The 16,323-nt window shown below is 33.4% G+C and overlaps 1 protein-coding gene and 1 long non-coding RNA gene across 2 annotated transcripts; one reads left to right on the forward strand and one right to left on the reverse strand.

The window, feature by feature from the left end:
* The first annotated feature begins 2,294 nt into the window (after positions 1–2,294).
* On the forward strand, positions 2,295–5,774 carry LOC107921635 (calcium-dependent protein kinase 26). The gene is made up of 7 exons (XM_016851465.2): positions 2,295–3,871; positions 4,011–4,154; positions 4,267–4,419; positions 4,606–4,721; positions 4,851–5,018; positions 5,151–5,375; positions 5,517–5,774. The coding sequence occupies exons 1-7, from the start codon at positions 2,983–2,985 to the stop codon at positions 5,595–5,597; spliced, it is 1,776 nt and encodes a 591-aa protein (XP_016706954.2). The 5' UTR covers positions 2,295–2,982; the 3' UTR covers positions 5,598–5,774.
* Positions 5,775–11,923: 6,149 nt separating this feature from the next.
* On the reverse strand, positions 11,924–16,144 carry LOC107921357 (uncharacterized). The gene is made up of 2 exons (XR_005909071.1): positions 14,263–16,144; positions 11,924–12,561 (listed from the first exon to the last, which is right to left on the reverse strand). It is a non-coding gene; the product is annotated as an uncharacterized lncRNA (long non-coding RNA).
* Positions 16,145–16,323: the final 179 nt, after the last annotated feature.

Raw genomic sequence — 16,323 nt, forward strand, 5'->3', positions numbered from 1 at the left:
ACATCAAGCGATATTCTTGTTGTAACAATCAAACATTGACAACAAATTATGTCAACAATGAATCAATCTTTGGACTAACTTATTACTCACATAAAGTACCTTATAATTGTCACACATTTATCACCACATACGTCCTTGAAATTCTGCCAAATATTAACTTACTTTTGGATCAATTAATAAACACATGAATCATAAAAACATATAATCATTTTGGTATTTTAAATAAACTAATCTATGTAAAAGATGTCACTTTGGTGACATTTTGTTTCAACTAATCTATTTAAAATATTAGACATCCTTAATTAAATCCCAAAGCCAAAATTTGAATTTGTTTGTTTCAAAATATTTCAAATTTAAACCAAGTTAATTTGAATAAAGGTAAACCCCATCTCAAGATATCGACTACTCCATTAATATTTCATCTTTGGACAAAATATTAACTTGTAAGTGATATCTTGTTGTAGTAATCAAACACTGACAATAAGAACATGTTGAACAATAAATCTTCCTTTGGGCCTATTTATTGCTCACATGTAAACCGAATAATCGTCACATGTTTATTACCGCAGTTGCACAAGTAATTTGTTAAATATTAACCTTCCTTTGAGTCGATCAATATTAACGTAGCTTAAGTTACATGCACACAACCTTTTATATTTTAAAACAAAATAATTTCAATATTAGAGGTCACTTTGGCAACTTATTATTTCAATTAAGTTATTTTAAAATATATATATAATTATACCAATATTTAAATTTAAAATTTACCCAATAGTCAAAGGTTAAAACTAAAATTTCTAATTGCACTATAGTTTTCAAAATAACCCAAAATAATATTATCTTAATAGTGCAATAAAAAAAACCGAAAACCTTCATATTTGACTTTTTTTTTCAAAACCATATGTGTTAAAATCAAATTCGACCAAAGTTTATAACCGTATTAAAATCAATCTCAATTCATGCAAAATAAAATAATGTGTTATTCCCTTAAATTCGTTGATATGTATATGCATATAATAAGATATTACCAACTTGCTTTGCTTTTGCATCTACATATAACTCCAACCTAAATATATGATTAAAACACTTTATTCTTAAGCATATAAACACTTTCCTATCCATTGTTTGAATTTGGCGGAATCTGGGATGTTTCTTCCCCGCGAAACTTTTCATATATATATATATATATTTTAAGAAAACCCTAAAAATTTGGATACATAATTAATTAATACTCAAATTTTCAAACATAAATCTCAATCATCAACATGTATTATTCGAAATATCAAGATCATATGTTGAATCCATAAAATTTTAAGAAGAAATCAATTTATTTAAAAAATAATAATTTATTCTCTATTATTCGATATAACGAAGTTCGGATACCACTTGTTAGAATCGTTAAAATCTTGATACAAAACTTAATAAATCATAAACCAAGATTTATCATGTCAAATCATCAAGAATAAGTTAAGAACAAAACTAGATGCGGAAGCATACCTAAATTCATCGATTTCTTGAAATCTACAGATCTTGTGGTTTTGATCTTCCAAATTAGCACACAAGTAAATTTGAGAAGGTGACTGACACTTTTCTAAAAATGTGATAATAAAAAAGTTAGCCATGTGTAATTTGGAGACCATAACCAACTTTTGCACATTAACCCTAATTTCTAATCAGTCCATCATCAATTGGAAATTAGTTACTGGAGTGTCTATATATATTTGACATATACTTTATTTAATAACTAAATCTCAATAAACCTTAACCAAATCATATCACTTTTAATTTGGGCTAGCATTTTATGATAGTAAATAATAACATGTAATTAATTATATTATATATGTTATGTCCATATTTTACAACAATTTCTTACTTGGACCACATATATATATACTGATTGCCTTATAATTACATATTATTATATAATTTTTAAAATTATTATTAATTTTTGTTAATTAAAGTAGTTGAATTTTTTTTAACAGAAATCAATTTATTGCTGAAGAAATTTGTTTAGGTATCAAATAAAATGACAATATTCCATACATAATTCAATGCGTGGACAACACAACCCTATTCCCTACCTGTTATAGACAAAAAAATCAACTAAGACATTAATATCATATTAATCTGAGCCGTCAATACAATGTTGGTCAATGATCAAGCTATAACCACTGAAACCAGGCTGGTCGTGAGTTATACCTTATCAAACCCATTTAAACCCGTAAAAGTTTGAAACAATTCTAACAGAAAAACCTGTCTTTTCTTCCTCTTTCCTTCCATTTTCTTTCTCTTTTGAATGGGGAAAGAAAATAAAAAAAATTAGCTGAAAAATCAACAGTTTCCTTTTCTTTGATTATACAAATTATTGAACAAGTACATTATTTTTCATATATAATCCTTCTACTATTAAAAACACCCAAATCCATTCATCTTGCTTATTTTTCATTTGGTTTTTAATTATTTGTCAAATTCATATTTCTCCATTGTTTATGATTTTCAAATACTTGTTCCGGCACAGGATTTGTCGATTCTGATTGCTTATTTACATTGGGTTATTGGGCATTTCTTCTTTTTATTAATGATCATTGGTTATTGTAGGGAGTTTTTTTAGTATATTAGGAAGCCCTCAAAAGGATCCCATTTTTTTTTTAATGAAATTGATTTAGATTAGAGGGATAATTCTTGTCTTTGATTCATTACATTCATCATTGAATCATTGGTGTTTTTCGATTTGTTTGTGTGAAGATATAGGGAGAGATAATTCTCGTCTTTGATTTATTACATTCATCATTGAATCATTGGTGTGAAGATATAAGGGTGGTTTAGATTGGCTAAAGCTCCATTATTCTTTTGGGTGTTATTTTTGTTTCAAAAAAAAGTAGAGCCTTTAGGGAGATAAGAAATGGGGTTATAGTTAATGGGTGAATTTAGATATTATTGGATGGTTAAGGAAGAAGAAAGTGTGAGAAATTAAGAGGTCAAATGGGGAATAGCTGTGCCAAATCAGCCGCAACGGAGGAAGATGAAAATGAAGATAACAAACAAGATGGTAATGAAGGTGAAGCTAAAGATCCGGGTCAGTCTGAAAGTAAAGAACCGGAGGAATCCGGATCGGTTCGGAAACAACCTCCGGAAGAAATGAAGATTGTTAGGGAAGAAGACAAAACAGGGAAGGAACAAGAATCAAAATCCACTGAAAAAGCCGCTGAAATGACCCAAAGACAACAATCAAAATCTCACCCTCAAAGACTTAACTCCAAGCCCTCCCAACTTGCAGGATTTAACAAGGAAGGGTCCAAAACCGGGAATAAAACCCGAAAAGCTCATAATGTGAAGAGGCAATCATGTGCAGGGTTGCAGGTTGGCTCTGTCTTGCAAACCAAGACAGGTCATTTGAAGGAATACTATAACTTGGGGAGGAAGTTAGGTCAAGGACAGTTCGGGACCACTTTCCTTTGCATCGAGAAAGGTACCGGGAAAGAGTACGCTTGCAAGTCGATCGCGAAAAGGAAGCTCACGACGACTGAGGATGTGGATGACGTGAAGAGAGAAATTCAGATAATGCATCACTTGGCAGGGCACCCTAATGTTATATCCATCAAAGGGTCTTATGAGGATAACATGGCTGTTCATGTTGTGATGGAGTTGTGTGCAGGGGGTGAACTTTTCGACCGGATAGTAAAGAGAGGGCATTATAGTGAAAGAAAGGCGGCTGAGATAGCAAGGATTATTGTTGCTGTTGTAGAAGCTTGCCATTCCATGGGAGTAATGCATAGGGATCTTAAGCCTGAAAATTTTCTCTTTGTGAATAATGAGGAGGATTCACCTCTTAAAGCCATTGATTTCGGATTATCCATATTCTTCAAGCCTGGTATTTTCAAAACCACTCTCTTTTATTTTAGTATGAAATTTTATCCCACTAGATGGTCTGTTTCATTTATAGGAATTAAGAGTTTAGTCTTTAGACTTCCCCACTATGTTGTGTTTCTTAAAGGTCTTAAACTTTTTAGGGGATATCTTAAACGATGTTGTTGGAAGCCCGTATTATGTCGCACCTGAGGTTTTACGAAAGCATTATGGTCCAGAAGCGGATGTGTGGAGTGCTGGGGTGATCACTTACATTCTCTTAAGTGGGGTGCCTCCATTTTGGGGTGGTAAGTATTCATCAGATGTAATATTCTTATTACCATTTGAACTCTTCACTTTTTTTGAGCAATTTTATTTTGAATATTTGTTCTATTTCGGGGTTTTTTGTTTTGGATATAGAAACTGAACAAGAAATATTTAATGAGGTTTTGAATGGAGAGCTTGACTTCTCATCTGATCCCTGGCCTAATATCTCTGAAAGTGCTAAAGATTTAGTGACGAAAATGCTCGACAGAGATACGAAGAGGCGGATAAAGGCTCACGAAGTACTACGTAAGGATTTGTTAAACTTAAAATCTCAGTTTGTCTTCCTTTCTGATCTTGTCATGTGTGGCTATTAGCAGGCCATAATTTCATGTCACTAATCAAAACCATCCGAATTCTCGAGACTAATGGATTAAGCTTGATGATCTTTTTATGTTTTCACTATGGGATTTTGAGGTTTTTGGTAACTTGCAGGCCACCCTTGGGTTCAGGTTGATGGGGTAGCACCAGACAAGCCACTTGATTCCGTTGTCTTAAGCCGCATGAAACAATTTTCTGCAATGGATAAGCTCAAGAAAATGGCCTTGAGAGTAAGTTTCTCTCATTGACAACGGCCTCCAGAAAAGATACTGAAATGGAAACTCTTTTCAGTGCAGAAATCCCACTTCTAAATGATACTTATTTGGTTCGAATCTCCATTATTTTATTGTGTTTTTTAGGTCATCGCCCAAAGGCTTTCTGAAGAAGAAATTGCCGGGTTGAAAGAAATGTTCAAGATGATAGACGCTGATAATAGTGGCCAAATCACCTATGATGAACTTAAAGAAGGATTGAAAAGATTTGGTGCTAATCTTGCTGAATCCGAATTTCGTGCTCTAATGCAGGCCGTAGGTTACTCTGACTTTTTTCATAAATAATCCATGTCACACTCGAGTCCAAACATAGATGCTAACAGCTTGAAGTAAATTGAGACCATTATCTTACCAATTTGAAATGATTTTGTTTTTTGGGAATCACAGGCAGATATTAATAACAGTGGTACAATTGATTACGAAGAGTTCGTAACTGCAACATTGCATCTAAACAAGATTGAGAGGGAAGACAATCTGTTGGCAGCCTTCTCGTATTTCGACAGAGACAGCAGCGGCTACATCACTCTGGATGAGCTTCAAAAAGCTTGTCAAGAGTTTGGTATTCAAGACATCCACCTCGACGAAATAATGCGAGAAGTCGATCAAGACAACGTAAACATCTCTCTAATACTTCTCCCACATGCATATGTCAACTTGTGTGTTTTCGAACGATTCAAACTGCAAAAGTAATCGCATTCCTAGTGAACAGGTTTCCATGTTTGACTCATTTTATGTTCGGGTTTTTTTTTCCAGGATGGTCGGATTGATTACAACGAATTTGTAGCCATGATGCAGGAAGGCAATCCTAAACTTGGTAAAAAAGGTAAAGAATAGATATTTTTGACAAAGATAATGTATTTTTCTTAGGGCATTTCATTTAGTGTTTCATTTTTTTTCCAAACTTTTTAGAGTTTAGCTCTTCAAAGTTTGAGGATCATCACAAGAAAAATTGAGTTTCCTTATTTGTGACTGTGCCTAAAATTGTTGTATACACAATTTTGCTTCCCATCTATTGTTTCATGTTGTTGTTTTCAACTTTTATTTTATTTTTTATAGTAACACTTTAAAACTCTTATCTTTTGTTCTCCTCATTTTGGTTGACTCATTCAAAATTTGGCTTTTTTTTTTTAATTTTAGTGCATTGTCTTAAAATAAATCTCTACTGATAATGGGAGATAATCTCCACATGATTAGGGATTATAATTGATTTGTACCATATATTATTTTTGGATGACAAATTAACAAATATAATTTATTTTTAAAATAAAATTAATAAAACGTAAAACGAACAAAAAATATTTATTTTTAAAAAGTTAAAATCAATTAGATATTTATTTTTTATCAAAAAAAAAATCTTTAATTGAATTAAACTCCTTACTCGTTAATTGAATAAAATTTATTAATATATCCCTTTAATGAAAATGTTTTGAAGAAATTAAACATTTTACTTATAGATTAGATCAATTTTATAAATAATAAAAGAGATAAATATCAAAATTGTACATAAACTTTGATTTTGTGTAATTCTATATATAAAATTTTGATTTGATTTAATTTTATCAAATCACAAAAACATTATTGAATTAACATTATTTTACGTTGATATATTGCATACACAAAAAAATTATATTAATCCAATAAAAAAATAAATGTACGTATTTTTTTATTTAAATGTGTAGACTTAAATCAAAATCAAAGTTCCATGCGTATAATTGCACAAAAAAATTCATGTATCAAATTATACATTAGACCAAAGTTAATGTATAAATTTAATATTTATCCCATAGTAAAAATATTTAAAAATAAAATATTTAACAATGATACATTAATGAATTGAGTTTGAATGAATGGGCCTTGTTAATATTTTAAATATGTCGATGTTTGTTAAGAATTTCAAATTTTGTATTCACATTCATTTATTTTAAATACATATTCATATTTATTCATTAAATTAAACAAATATGTTTGTGAACATTAAATGAACATGTTTAACTATTAAACAGTTTAGAAACAATTAAAACTCATAACGAATCATAAATAAACAATTTCTTTTTAAATATAAGATAATTAAACATAGATATTAATAACTATATTGCTAATAAATAGAATAAAATAAAAAACAATAATTATATAATAATCAATTTATTAAACGAAGATGTTTATGAATTCATGTTTATTTAATTTGATCAATGAAGAAAAATCAAACACTTTGTTTATTTATCACTTTTATCATTCATATTCGTATAAATTTATATTAGGGTAGACTATATTTCAAATTTTAGTTTAGTTACTTAAATATCAAAATTTATTTATTTACAAATATTTTTAATTATATTAAAATAAAATAATAAATGGGGTTTTTAAAGACAAGTCTTTCAGACTATTACCGATCCAAAATTGGCTTTAGAGATTCCATTTTTTACTAATTCCTTAAAAAAGTTACAATTTATTGGAAAATTTTTGGTTCAATAAATACTTTTTTTTTTGGTAAAAAGAAAAACAAGTTGGCAATTAAACTAATTACACAAAAAAATTTTGAGCAAAATTATCTCTTGCTTGAACAACAGTAAAGATAGCTAGCACCTCCCTTGGAATCTCTATAAACACCTTCAGACTATGGTTCGTATCAAAGGTCATTTTAGCGATGCAATCAACAATTTTATTGTAGTCCCTAGGAATATGTTGCAACTCCCATAATCCTATATTCACCAACATATAATGAATACGTCTAATAAGGGCAGAGCTTGAATTCGTCAGAGAAAATTCCTAAATGGCCTTGACTGTCTCCAAACTATTCGTTTGAATCATAACTCCGACATATCGTCTATCTTGGATAAGTTTCAAACCATCAAGAATACCCCATAGTTTAGCATCTAAGACAAAACATACTCCTAGTTTCAAGAATACCGCATAATCCATTCCATGTTTCCATTCCTCAAGACTCCTCTCGCTACAGCCTTTCCAAATTCTACTTGAACCGCACCATCAGTACAAAGGCTAATCGAATTCTCTGGCATTTGGTCTGCTGGCCCTAATGACTGTTGCTTAGGCAATTCCTTCCTGTAAAAAGAAACGAATTGTTTTGCCTAAGTGTATGAAACTCTAACTATCTCACTTGCAGTCCAAGAAACCCCCTAAAAAATAAAAAAAAAGATTTTGATTTTTTCCATATTCTCCATGCTAGTAAACCAAATAAGCTCGACCAAGCCACCTTACCAATGACGGAATTGGCAGAACTATGCAAATTAGACTTAACCCATTGAATAATGTCACCTACAAAGAAACACCCACTAGCTTAATCCGGAAGAACCTGCTGTAATAGGCCCAATTTGCCCAGCCCACAAAATTTCAAAAAAACAAATAATAAACAAAAATAAATAAAACCAATACAAAAACAAAATTAAAAGTCCAATAAACATGTCCAATTTACAACATGCCCAAATAGCCACTAAACCCAAGTTACAGAGGCCCAATTTCAAAACACCCAAAATTTAAACTCAGACCCGAAATAGACCCTAAACCCGACGTAAACAGATCCCCAAACCCGTCAACTAACCTAAATGGATCCTAACTTGGACCCAATTGGCTAAACCCGGATCACCAGGTCCAAAATGCAACCGAATGCCCATAGCCCAAAACCAAAACGAATAGGAAACCCCTAGGGTTTCGGAAATGGCACGAGCGCCGCAACAGTGACCTCCAGCACTGCTCTCCCCAGCCACGCACACCTCCGTACGTGCCACGTCCATGCCTCCGTACACACTACGTCCCTCGCCGTACGCCGTACCTGCAAATAGAGCCAAAAACGCAGCAAAAAGGGGAAAAATTGTATTTCGTTTTTGGAGGTTGTTTTATTTTTTTCTTTCTTCCAGCCTATAAAACAGAAGGCTAAACCTTTGTAATTTTTTTTACACACAATATCAATATACAAAAAAAAAATAAGAGAAGAACAGAGAGTTTTTCGAAAGGTGACTCGATCTTTTTTTTTCTTCCGTTTTTCCCTAGATTTTTCATTTTCTGTTCTATTAATCGAGTTAAAAATAAAGAGAGGAGAAGGGGTTTTACCTTGCGACTCCTTCGAGTCCACGCGAAAAGGAGCCAAAAAGTCCTATAGGGTGAGGCTCCGACCACCATTCACGGTGGAATCAAGGCAGAGGGGCGGCGTAAAAAGAATAGGGTGGAACCTTAGCAGAGAAAACAAGAAGCAATTTTTTTAATAAAAACTAAGCTGCTAATGTTTTTTTTAGAAAATTTTGTTAAAATAAGAGTATAACACGGCGCCGTTTTGAGCTAGGGCTCCTAGCGTCAAAATGACGCCGTTTAGCGGCCATTAACCCGATGACCCGACCCAAATGTGGCTAGATCCGAGCGTTTTGGTGGGGGAGGGATATTTGCGCATCAAGTCCTTCTGCTTTTGCATCGTAGTTCAATCTAGTTTTTTTGTTACTTTAATTTTGGTCATACAATTTTCTGCTGATTGCAATTCGATCCCTATTGGAACGCGGCATTTTGGGAGAGCAGGGATTGATTTCCCTTTTGACCCCTCACTATTATGCGCGTGTTCAATAGGGTTCGCATCTTTGTATTCATTTCGAATTGGCTCTCAAATTTCAATTTTGATTTCAAAATCAGTCCTTCGGTTATTTTTCTACTGTTATTATTATAATAATAATTATTATTACTCTTATTTCTTCTTTATATTTTAGATTATGTCTTAATTTCAGTTTGGTCTTTAATAGAATAATTTTAAATCGCACTAGTACTTATTTTAATATATTTATTTACGGCCTATTTTAATATTTAGTTTGAAATTAGTTTTAAACCTATTATTAATATAGTTTTAAGATGTAGTATGCTGTTGTTGTTTTTTTTTTAAATCATCATTAACTTGTTTTAAATTTATCATGCATTATTATTTTTAATCCATTACATACTTTTATTTTCAAACTTAACATGTTATTATTTGATTCATTATTTACTAATATATATTTCTATAAGAATTTGATATAATTTGTATATATTTTAATGTTTTGTTTTAGGTTATATCTTAAGGTTCATTTTTGTATATCTATATGCTAAATGTTTGTATAATATTTTTTCTTTTTTTTTAAATGCTATTATTCAATGTTGTTATTTTTTCTCCTTAAGTCTATTTGGAAGTCATGTATATAATTTATTGTAAATTCTTATATATAGAATATATTAATTATCTTGTTTTTGTCTTAGTGTACTTTTCAAAATAGATGATAGGTTTATTTAGATTTCGAGTTTTGAAATTATTATTTGTATAATGTGATTAAAATATTGTTGCTATTCTTATTTGCATTTATCTATTGCTCATTCAACTATCTTGTACATCGAACTTCAACATTCAATCATATTACATTTGTTTTAAAATGATGTTTCATTGAAGCATTCAAATCATTTTATTTTCATAAATTTTTAAAGTGCTCGGTTTTCACGATTCTCGAGAGGATTGCGCCCTAACTTACTGAGCTTCAATTCTTTACGACGAATTTAGATAGCCAAGTATCTATTTTGCAATGAAACCATTTGAACATAAATAAAAAGCCCATTATCGGGAATTCGACATGTTGTGTCCTAACGCATTGGGTATGACATGTTGTTTTCTCGAGACGAGGATTTTTTAAACAAATCAAAATAAAGGCAATATTCGATATTTAGGAATTTTGTGAAATCGAGCCCTAACTTACTGGGTTTTGATTTTTTCATTTGACCCAAATAGTTAGATATCCTTCTCAAAAAGCATGAATTTTTAAAATTTAAAAAAGGTCAAACTTAATTTTGAGGATTTGAAATGTTGCACTCTAACTTACTGAGTATGACAATTTATTTCCTTGAAGTAAGTGAGCCTTATTATCCAATTCATTTTATTCTAGATAAAATGATCGTTTTAAAATCTTTTCAAAGTTTTGACACTAAGACATTAAACAATTGATTCGGTACCAATTTTGGGCGTTACGAGGGTGCTAATCCTTCCTCGTGCGTAACAGACTCCAGGACCCATTTTCTCAAATCTCGCAGACCTAAAATTTATTTTTTTAAAGGTGATCCGATCACACCTCAATAAAATATCGGTGACGACTCCTATTTTATTTTCAAAAGTCGATCCCTGTTTTTTTTAAAAAATAGTTTCGACACCTGCCGCCAAATTTTTTTAGCTGCAAGACAGTCTCTGATAACATGCAAAATATCTTCAGAGTGGTGTCCACATAAACCACAAGAGCTATTAGACTCTATGCCCCGCTTAACCTGTTCCACGTTAGTAAATAGATGTTGATTTAAAACAAGCCATATAAAGAATCTGACTCTATGGGGTCCTTCAAATTTCCACAATATATTCCACTGTCTATCCCTCGGTCTCCATGACCTTCCTCGTATTTGCCAATAAACACATTTGAGAGAAAATATTCCTGTTGAAGTTCGAGCCCGAATGATCCTGTCAAGACTTGCAAACGAATGTGGTGGAGGGATACCCACAATACGTCTAATAATTTCCTTCGAAAGCCAAAAATGAAATAGGTCTAAATTCCAATAACCTTCCTTATTAATCATCTCATTACGCAAACAGTCCAAATTGATATTAGCTTGGGTTGGCATTCTATGGATCAAAGGGCCCATATCCGGGATCCACAGGTCCTTCCAACATCTAATAGTGTCCCCATTACCGACTAATCACAACAGGTTCTCATGAAGTAAGGGACAAGTCTTGGAAATGGCTCTCCAAATAAAAGAGCATCTTCCCCTTAATATATTGTCTGGTAAAGCCTCTTTCATACCATACTTAGATCTAAGAACACGAACCCAAGGAGCATCTATTTTGGAGACTAAATTATATCCAACTTCATCATAAACAAAATATTCTAGTCTCTTAAGTGTCTAAAACCAAGTCCTCCACAAGAATGGGGTTGACAAACAGAATCCCAGCTGACTAACGTCATCTTTTGACGGCTATCAAAAGAGCCCCAAATAAATTATCTGATGATCCACTCGATCTCATCACATAGTCCTTTTGGAATCATCATGAACTACATGAAGTAATTAGGAATAGACAGTGGAACTGTCTGCGCTAAAGTGGCTTTGCCAGCTATAGATAATTTCCTAGCATCCCATCTGTTTAATTTATTACGGATCTTATCTACAACAAAATGCAATGTACTATTTGAAATCTTTTCATGAAGGAGGGGCACTCCTAGATACATACTAAGATCATGCACCCTATGAAAGCCAAGAACACTGCTCAAGTGCAAACCAGTGGTATCATCTACTCCTTTAGAGAAATAAATATAAGTTTTCTTAGCATTAATCCAGTGACCAGAATACTCACAGAATCTTTCTAAGATACTTCTAAGGACCATACTTTGTTGAAGATCTGCATGTCCAAAAATGATAAGATCATTTGCAAAGAAAATGTGTGATAGAAACGGGCCAAATCTTGACAAATGATAGGCCTACAATGATCACCATCACTGGCATGAAAAATGCTATGTCCAAGCCATTCCATGCACAATAAAAACAAATACGGCGATAATGGGCACCCTTGATGAATGCCCCTCATTGGTCTAAACTTCAATGTTGGGCTCCCATTCCAAAGTACCTACATAGTAGAATTCATGATAGCAAACATTATAACATTAATAAGAATTTTATAAATACCTGTAGCTCGAAGAGAAACCTCAATAAACTCCTAATGAACTCCGTCATAAGCTTTTTCCAGATCAATTTTGACAGCCATCCAATTTATATTCTTATGCTTGCTTCTCAATGAACGAATGACCTGTTGAGCAATAAGGATATTATCAGTAATATTACGTTCTGTAATAAAACTTGCTTGTTCCTGACCAATATTATTGAGAAACACCATTTTAAATCAATTAACAATAATCTTTATCACCAATTTGTACATCACTGAATAGAGGCTAATAGGGTGGAATTGAGAGAAATTCTTAGGACCAGGAACTTTAGGTATGAGGACTAATACAGTATTAGTTAATTTCGACTCAATACCTTTACTAGAAAAGATCAATTTAACCCACTCACAAATTCCTAGTCCAGTTAAGTCCCATTGATTCTGGAAGAACATTGCCTAAAAACCATCACTCCCCAAAGCCTTCAAAGGAGCCATATCGAAAAGTGCTGCTTTTATTTCATCATTTGTCACCTCCTTTCCCAGAAGTGAATATCACAATCTTTAAGGTTAGGAAAGGAACTTGGAGGCAGATTTCTCATGGTTCAGGCTACTCGCCGTATAACTTTTGGAAAAACTTGATGGCTTCTAGTTGAAGGGCTTTAGTATCATAAATCCATTCATCATTTTCTCCTTTCAAAGTAGTAATATGGTTCTGTTTTCTTCTTTGTAAAGTCCTACAATGGAAAAACTTGGTGTTCCAGTCCCCCAAATTCAGCCACTCACATTTAGACTTCTTTTTCCAAAGGAGCTCCTCATGATGAAGAACACTTTCCAATTCTTCACAAGTCTCCATCTCAGACTGGATGAGCATACTAGAATTAGTTAACTCCATCTTCCTTTGAATGCCAGACAGCTTATTCACCAGATACCTTTTACGAGGTCCAAAATGTCTATAAACAGATGTATTCCACTTCTTGAGATCACTCGAAAGATAAGAGAGAGAATTTGCTAAATTTCCATTAAAATCCCATTAATCTTTAACAAAGTTTGGAAACCTCAGGTGCTCCAACCAACCAACTAAAAGTCTAAAAGGTCTCTCCTTGGGAGTTCAAAGATCCGATCTCAAAGATAAGAAAAGTGGTCTATGGTCAAACTTAAGCCTTGAAAGATGAGTAACCTAACTATTAGGGAATATATTCAGCCAAGCATCATTCCTAATAGTTCTATCTAACCTCTCAAAAGTCCCCCCTCTACACCAAGTGAAGGACATGCCTTTAAAGCCCAAATCATGTAAAGTGGTAGAGTCCTTAAAACTACCAAATAGAGAGCAACTTTTCCCTCTAACCCGTCCCCCTCTCTTTTCACTGCCAAACATGATTGCATTGAAGTCCCCAATAGCGAGCCAATGAGCACCCTTAGAGGCATAGTAGCATTTAACCCTTCCTAGAGCAATTTCCCTTTTTTTTCTGTCAAGACTGCCATAAACAAAAACAATGAGGATAGGTTGGCAAAGAGACTGACCAAGGACCCGAACCAGAAGAACTTGTGGATGGCTATGAACAACCTCAACACTAAGTCCTTCCAACCTACCCAAATTCCCCATGAAAAATCCAATTGCTTCCAGTTGGTGAGAAAAATGGATCCCAATTTGGCAATTATGTTATCAGCTTCTGTACTACTAACTCTAGTCTCCAATAAGTTAATAATATCCAGTTTATACTCCAAATTATACTCATGAAAAATAAGCGGGAATTTATATCAACGCAATCTTGACAATTCCACAAAATAAATAAACAAATTCATATCAAAATAATAGTAAAAAAAAGAAACAGGAGAAAAAAACCAAACCTTACTAAATAGAGGGAGATGGGTTTTGTGCCCTTTTCCCATTCCCTATCAGAACTCCTGAGTCACCAACACCATTAAATTTGTGAATTAATAAGTTCAACCATAGAATTCATGGTATCCGAAAGTGGAACTCATAAATTTCCAGAAGCCTTGAACCTTTTCCCACGACCCTGAAGAGTTCTGTTAAGTACCTTACCATTCTTATTTGAATAAACTTTACCTCTGGTCCCATGACCTTTACCAACATGGATACCCTTCATTGTCTCAACCGAATTATTTTTATTTACGGGCTTTTCATCCAAAGAATCCTTATTTACCTTAAAGGAAATTACCGAGTGTCTCCCTGGGTCAAGCACTCCATTTTGCAAAGAAACCTCCATACCCACTAGTCCTGCAAAAATTGGGTTAGAAAATGTCATTGAATTAGGACTGGCACTTGTTGAAATAGCCTCCCTGAATAAATTGGCAGCAGTACCAAATTTTGAATGGAGTAGATCATTAGAAGTGACGACCTACAGTTGACTTTCTTGGGCTGCGTCTGATTTAGCCAGGCTGCTACTAACAAATTCAATTTATAGTTGCTGCTGGGCCATTTACTAGACACATTATCCAGCAACTTTTTCCTCTCAAGGCCTGGGCTAGCGCTGCCCAAATTTTCTTCATTGGTCTCAAGCTCGACATGCGCAACAAGCCCTACAACCAAAATTTGTTTCTAACCAATTTTAGATGGGCCTACCTTATCTTTAGCCGTCCCATTTGAATCCCTCGAATCAGCCACCATAAAATTTCCTTCTAATTTTTCCTGGCCACTCAACACCAGTTTATTTTCAATCCCTAAATCCCCTTTAATTAAATCTCTAGAATTAAAGGCACCGAATCTGGAACCCCCATTACAATTACTGATTTTTTAACCCTTTAAAATTTATTATCTCTAAAATTACGCCGTGGTCTCCTCTCTACAATCATCCAAGGACTATAGGCAGTCGTCTCCTCTGCATGTTGTATTTTAGTCATTGTTGAAACCACCGTTTCCTTCGCCATATCCTTCGTCTCTGGTGGGGAAACCTCTAAACCATGCCTCAGACAAACCTCTTTCATATGCCCATAACGCCCACATGTAAAACACACCACCGGAAAGAATTCAAACTCTACTCGCTGGATTGTGCCATTAATAATAACTTGAAAGACCAACAGTTTATCAAGATTAACATAGATCGCCATCTGCACAAATTTCCCTCTCATTCTGCTATCTGTGTTGAAGTCAAGTTTAGCTACTTTACCAATCATCCCTCCAATCTCTTCAAGGATCCTTCTTTTATATAGAAATCCCGAAAGCCCTGGAAGTCTGATCCATGCCTTAACAACAGTCAAATAGGTCTGTATCAAATTAAAATCCATAGTCCAAGTTTGCACCGTAATGTACTGCATGTAGATGAACCACGGCCCTTGAGAGAGCTCTTTTTCATAGTCTTCTCTATTTTGAAATTTTGCTAGAAAATATCCATTTTCTATGTCCATTAATTGGAATGGAGATGAAGGTCGCCATAGAGTACTAACTTTTTTTTTGCAATGCGTTATATCCAATGGAGCGCCCCAAAAGTTTTAGAACCAACGTAGTAGCCATATTTTTTATCAATAACTTATTGGCCCTGGTAGAAAATCTAATCGTGGGAATTTCATTGACCAGAGATCTTATAATATCTCCATCTGTAAATTCGATCTCATATTTATCTTCATTCAAATAGCCACCTTCCACACACCCCAAAAGTCTGTCTTTCCATGAAAGTGTAGACTACTCCGGTTCTAAATCCACAGCCATATCAGAATCTCTATCACTTTTCAAACCTTTGAAACATACTTTTTTGGTTGAATGATCCTCAGAGAAATCAGAGTTGTCACAATTCGCCATTAGAGCCTTTTATAAACAACTTTTAAAATGCTAAAGTTATTCTTTATAAAATGAAATTCGAATAAATTAAATTTTAGTAAATACTCTTTTTATTTATTCATAAGAAGCACATTTTGTTACATTGCTTCGCTATAGACAAAAACAAAACCAAT

Source organism: Gossypium hirsutum, chromosome D01 (assembly GCF_007990345.1).
Source record: "Gossypium hirsutum isolate 1008001.06 chromosome D01, Gossypium_hirsutum_v2.1, whole genome shotgun sequence".
Taxonomy (NCBI): domain Eukaryota; kingdom Viridiplantae; phylum Streptophyta; class Magnoliopsida; order Malvales; family Malvaceae; genus Gossypium; species Gossypium hirsutum.